Raw genomic sequence first — 6295 nt, 5'->3', positions numbered from 1 at the left:
TAGGCAAAAAAAAAAAACATTTTTGTCAAAAAGATGACGTAGACAATTATTTTAAGAAGGTGGCAATATTTAAAAACGTGGGATTCCAATAGATAACAGACGGTGGCTCTCATTCCAACAATCCGGTACTGTTAACTCTTTTCATTTTGGATGTTTTAACCTGGATCCTCATGTTCACTGTAGATCCAAGTGATGACTTCCTTGACACTTAAATATTTTTAACACTGTTTTTCTCTGAGATCTGAAAGGAATTGAGATCCCAGCGGACAGAGCGGAATGTGCTTCCCTTGAAACTGGCCCGTCTTTTAGTGATACGGTAGATCTTCCTGAGGATGGCACGTCGCAGCAGAATGTAGACCCACGGGTCCAGGATCTGGTTACAGGTTGCCATCCGAACCCCCGTCACCATCAGGCTCCTATAAGAGTCTCTGTCACTGCCTAGGGAGCCACTGTAGGACCGTGTGGCCGACATTACTCCAAAGACCTGTGAAGAAAATAAAGGAACAGGTTAATCTTGCAGAATCATTCAAAAACAGGTAAATTCAGCAATTATAACATGATTCATCTTAGCTTGTGCTTGAGGTCACATGATACTATTGCTTTTGTAAATTTACACCCTGAAGAATCTCTAGTATAGCATGAAGTTGTAAAACTCATTAACTTACGATGATTTTTAAAAAGGGTTGCATCACTGCTATTTACACAACCATTAAAATCATGTTAATATAAGCTATTTTGGGGCAGCACGGTGGTGCAGTGGTTAGCACTGTTACCTCACAGCAAGACAATTCCAGGTTCGAGCCACAGCTCGAGCACAGGATCTTTCTGTGTGGAGTCTACATGTTCTCCAGGGTGAACCCTGCCTTGGGTGGATGAATAGATAGGCTATTTTACCTCGCACATCAAGTATTGGATCCATCATCACAACTTACTAAGATGGAAATCAAAGTTTCCACATGCCAAATAATGTCAATCTGAATTGTGTATAATATAAAAAGATGGTAAAGAATAGACTACAACATTACTGCCAGATGCAGAGTGCCTCTGAAGGAAGGTGGATGAAAAACTAGATACTTTTAACAAAAGTATAAATAAATCAGAGGTTAAACAAGCAAACATAATGACCCTAAAAAATAAACAAACTACAAGTAAAGTAAAACATTAACTTTTTGAGAAATATGCTCATATACCAGTCTTCCACAGGACAGATAATAGATACTCCTCTGTCCTCTGTGCTTGACTAAGGGAGCTGAGACCCACAGAGACCTGCTGACTGATAATTAGCTTAGCACAATTAGCTTACCTCGCTCAAAAGTCATCATCATTTTTCTCTAAAACAGTATTTCGTGTGCATTGATAACACAAGGGTTGAGCAGGAAATTCAAGTTGAAATCATAAGATTATTATTTATTATTGATTAATCAATTAATTATGGAATGGAACCAAACGCAAAGTTGTAACTTCTGTCCTGACAGTGATTTCATGCAGCACCTCAAAAGCCCCCTCATTACTTCAGGAAACAAATAAAACAATTGTTTTTTAACAGAAGCGCGACTGCTGCAACTAATCATTGCTGATTTGTGAGAAAGGAAGTGTAGGATTACCTTGTGACAAACCAAAATTCTGAACTTGATCTATTTGATGACTTTTAGAGCAGTATAAGTACAATAGCTCTTCCCATCCACCACCATTCAGCTGGCTTTGGTTCTCAGCTCCTTAGTACAACACAGGGAAGGGAAAGGATCTGTTTTCTTGTGTGGCTCTGAGTAGGATAATAAATAAGGGTATTCCCCCCAAAATTGACATGTTCCTTTAAAAAGCAAAAAAACAAAATATGTCCCTAGTTGCTAATTTTCTTGTTTGCTTCCAGTATTTGAACCATCTATCATATAAGTTTAATCTTTTCAAGCCGTCTTAAGTGATTTTGATGTTGAAAAATAGCAGTTGGTCATGAAAAATGGTTTGACTGCACTCATCAGTTATCATCTTGATATGTATAGTTTTAATTTTGCTTTAAGAATGAGATAGTCGATTTTCATATATTATGGGTAATTTTCCACTGCAGAAACATGTAAGGAACGTCCTCGTAGTGGGCCCTTTAAGACGTCTCTGTTTCCATTAACTAATCTGTTGACTTATACATTTTACTTTGATTGCGACATAAATTCAGAGATTGCCAAAATAAAATATGGAACAAGTGGAAGAAGAAGAGGAAGTGCAAATGGAACATAACAAACTGTAATGTGGCAACCATTTCAGCTCTCTTCTTGTTGCGCGTGTTGTTTTGGTGTTATCTAACATTACACTGGTGTCACAGCTGTTGCAAAATTATCACGCAGAGCCTCATGCTTCAGAAATTGTATATTGATACAAATGTGTTGTTGTGAATGTGCTGAGAATTTTATATAGCTTAAATATTATATATAGTTCACCCTGCTTACCTGAGAAGGTGGCAGGTACCAGTTACATGAGGAATAAAAATGTAATCAGAGGTGTGTAGATGGGAAGAACAGTTTGGAGCTTGCTATGATAAAATAAACCATTCTTGGGGTTAATGCTGTCATAGATTATGTGGAAGTGAATGGGGCTGACTGTTTTTAAGTCTTAAGTTTGGCAGTTTGACAGTCTCCACGAGTGACCAAACAGAGGGAGAGCTGATTGAGATTGACTGACAGAGACCACTGCGGTAGCAGCTTGTCAGTGACCATCATAGCAGTCTCAGTTAGATCCTCTCCTTGGTTCTCTCCAGCTTCACAGTCTCATCATCTCCAGTTGCAAGGAACCAAACTAAAACAGGCTTCAGAACAGGAATCAACAAACCAACAGGTGACATCACAATTGCTCTGCCCACTTAATTTATGCCCTCAATGTGTTGTCTGCCAGATGCAGTTGCTTGTTGGCTTCCATTGGGTTACCTTCTGGCTTACAAGGCAGACCACTCATTTCATTTACATATATGTGAGACCAAATATAACTTAAATATGCACTAATGACTCATGAAAAGCCACACCTATCACAGCCTCTAGAGACTAATCATGTCATCCATCCATCCGTCCATTTTCTACCTCCTACCCTGTTAAGGGTCATGGGGGGGCTGGAGCCTATCCAAGCTGCCTTGAGGCGAGAGGCGGGGTTCACCTTGGATGGGTCGGCAGTCCATCGCAGGGCCAACACATATAGACAGACAACTATTCACACTCACAGCCACAACAATGGTCAATTTAGCGACTGTGATTAGCCTCCAAACTCTGCACAGAAAGATCCCATGCCTGAGCCAAGGCTCGAAAACTGGAACTTTTTGCTGTGAGGCCACAATCTGAACCACTGCGCCACCGTGCTGTCTTGATATAATAATGATGGGCTTAATGGATGATTGCATTGCACACACATACTTAATGAATACAACTTGTAAAAATAAGAGTTGTGTAAGGAGATGTCAAGAAGGCACAGATATGCAATGAACCTGCCCTAAATAATAAAAAAAAGCAAAACACTAAAAACAACAGTAAACAAAAAGAAGGGGGAAACAGTTAACATGACAAATTCCCTTTTAATTCCAAATCTGATTTAGCTCAAACTCACCAGCAGAGGGCTCCAGCAGATGCAGGAGGTGACCATGATGCCAACCAGCTGGACCACCATCTCAGTGTCATGGGACCTTGCTGAGCTGCGGTGGGAGCAGGACCTCTTCTTTAGTCTGGCTCTCACTAGCGTCATCCCACTAATGGTATTACACACAAAGGCCAGAGCTAGGGAGCCTAAGGCCAGTCCGGTGAACAGCATCACAAAGGCCATATCTGTGGCTTTGATGCCCTCCATAACCCTGATAAAGCACCATGTCCCTGGGTATTGCTTAGTGTAGGCACCCAGGTTGAAGAAGGGCAGAAGGGCCACACCCAGGGCAAGTAGCCAGATCACAGTCAGTGCCATCTTTGTCCGTGCCGTGGTCACCAGACGAGCATGCAGCAAAGGCCGGGTGACACCCAGGCAGCGCTCAGCAGCCATGGCACAGCCCAGGAAGAGTGGGCATAAACCAAAGAACACCATGCATCCCCCCAGAAACAAACAGGAGGCGTCCGGATCATCCGCAGGATCGCCGCGAGAGCTGGGCGCAGCCTCAGCTGCAGGGGCTGCTGAGTATCTTCTCAGCACAAGGGCTCCAGGGATAACATGTCCTGCCAAATCTGTTGCCACCAGAGAACTGGCAAAGAGCAAAAAAGTAGCCTTTGACCTCCGCCGAAAGCGGTTGTAGGCCTTGGCAAGAATGATGAGGGCCACCACGTTGAACACAATGCCTAGAGTCATGGAGATGCCAGCAGCCGTGGGGTTGTTTGGCAGATGGGTGGCATTGCGGGACACGGCCTCCACCTCAGGCTCCCACACCATGGTGGTGTAGTTAGAGGGGGAGGAGGCAGTGATACCAGAGGAGTTGTGGTGTTGCACTGCCAGCATCACTGCTGGTCTCTGGAAGGGCTCCTCTGGCAGAGAAGTTGCTGAAAGGGAAAGATCAGGTTTTAAAACATCAAATGTCCTCCAGAGTTGTTTATGACTGTCGTTTCTAACTGGCAAGCGAAGCTCCTTGGGACAAAGTAGCTCCAAAAAATAAGCTGTAAGAGATCAAAGACTTGTTTTCCTATAAGGCAACTGGGGCAGCCTGAACAAGTTCTGACAGTGTGAGCTGACACTCTTGCACACATTCCTTTAAAAATGTAGTGCATGCAGGCGACAGGAAGCAAGTAATCACATTCTACTGATAGTTCTTAGATCTGAACAAATAAGGAATGTTTTAGCTAAATCATATTTTCTGTTATATAAAGATTAAGATATATCTTTTTCTATTCTACCTACTTAGGAACAATAAAAACTGTTAAATTAGATATGACTTTGTCTTTCAAAAACCAAATAACAATGACACACACACCCAGTATCTGCCAAACGTCTTGCATTCCATAAATAAGAATTAAACATATTTGAATCTTCATACGTTCGTAACTTTAATTTAAATGAATGTTGTCCTACCTTTGAAACAAGAAATCCCAGGAGACAATCAGGATCATTGTGATTTAGACAGCTCGTCATCATTAAGTCAACTAAACCAAATGAACCCAGGGCTCATCAGTTGTTATCAACATCTTCCTGTAATCTTACAAAGAGAGGATTTCTTCACCTCAAGTATTTCCTTCTTATGCAAAAAAAAAGAAAAAAAAGTCTATGAAGAAACTCTTCTGAGATTTCTGTCCGAACAGGCAGCCTCCCAGGAACATTGCAGAAACACGTCCTCTGCTTCTCTGACTGTGGCCAGCTGCTTTTATATGCTGCAGCTGCATGGCGCTGACATCGCCTCTGGGTGTCTCAGTTGCTGCAAACCAGCAATTTTCTTGAGGAGATGAAGCATCCTAAAGCTGAATGAGTGTTTGAGACAAAAAGAAATAACAGGAGAAGATGAATATATGATATCCAAAACAACCTGACTCAATCTCACAAAAAGTATGGGATGTATAAGCTTTACTGAAGTGATACCGCACCTAAAAGTGTGTTTCAGGTACTCACAAATACATGTCCTGAGCTTACAAAGACATTTTCCTCATTCTGTTTTACTTCTTTCTGACTGCAGAATACTGAGACAGCCAGCCAACTAAAAGTTACCTCAAAGCTTCTGGTGACTCACAGAGGCTTCTTTAGTTTTTTCTTTACTGATTAAAAGCAGTTTTATTTTTAAATAGAAAGAAAAATAAAGGCTGTTGAAAAAACTTGAGTTGAACTTGTATCACGTATTGTTACTGCCCCTGCGGGTATTTCTCATCTGAAAGCAACTCTATTCATTCTACAGGAATAAAAGATAATAAATCTCTTTGTTGCCTGATTCTTCTGAACAACTTCAATTGCCCAGCAGGTCACCTTTTATCCAGCCGCCACCACAAACATCTGGATTCTGGTCTGTAGTCACAGCTGGGACTGCTACACATTTTCCCATTCTCAAGAAGGTCCGCCCAACTTCTTCAGCTGCTATTGGGGACATTGGTTGGCGGCCCCTCTCACAGCCGACATTTTGAATTGTCAGTGCAGGAAAGCTGCAGGTGGAAACACAGAAAATGACTATTTCATGAATTGTCCCAGTCAGCCATGTCAGCAAGTGAGTGTTGTAGAAGTCAAGAGCAAGATAGCATTTTACTGATCTCAGTCTTGAGCAGACTTTCTACAAAAAGAAATAAAACTGCACATTTCAAATTTGAAATCTGTGAAAGTTACATCCCATCTGGAACACAGAATCCATATATAAAGTACAAAATCTGCT

The 6295-nt window shown here is 41.7% G+C and overlaps 1 protein-coding gene across 1 annotated transcript; it reads right to left on the bottom strand.

Annotated features, from left to right (window-relative positions):
- Positions 1 to 5287, bottom strand: LOC147245849 (prostaglandin E2 receptor EP1 subtype-like). The gene is made up of 3 exons (XM_086184058.1): positions 5020 to 5287; positions 3583 to 4493; positions 1 to 484 (listed from the first exon to the last, which is right to left on the bottom strand). Exons 2-3 carry the CDS (start codon positions 4450 to 4452, stop codon positions 209 to 211), a joined length of 1146 nt encoding a protein of 381 aa, XP_086040184.1. The 5' UTR covers positions 4453 to 4493; positions 5020 to 5287; the 3' UTR covers positions 1 to 208.
- Between the last annotated feature and the right edge of the window lie 1008 nt (positions 5288 to 6295).

This window comes from Aulostomus chinensis, chromosome 18 (genome assembly GCF_037954235.1).
Source record: "Aulostomus chinensis isolate RoL2024-O1b breed Wild chromosome 18, RoL_Achi_v1.0, whole genome shotgun sequence".
Classification (NCBI taxonomy): Eukaryota; Metazoa; Chordata; class Actinopteri; order Syngnathiformes; family Aulostomidae; genus Aulostomus; species Aulostomus chinensis.
Note: the sequence above shows the minus strand (reverse complement) of the source record. Positions and strands in the feature narration are given on the sequence as shown.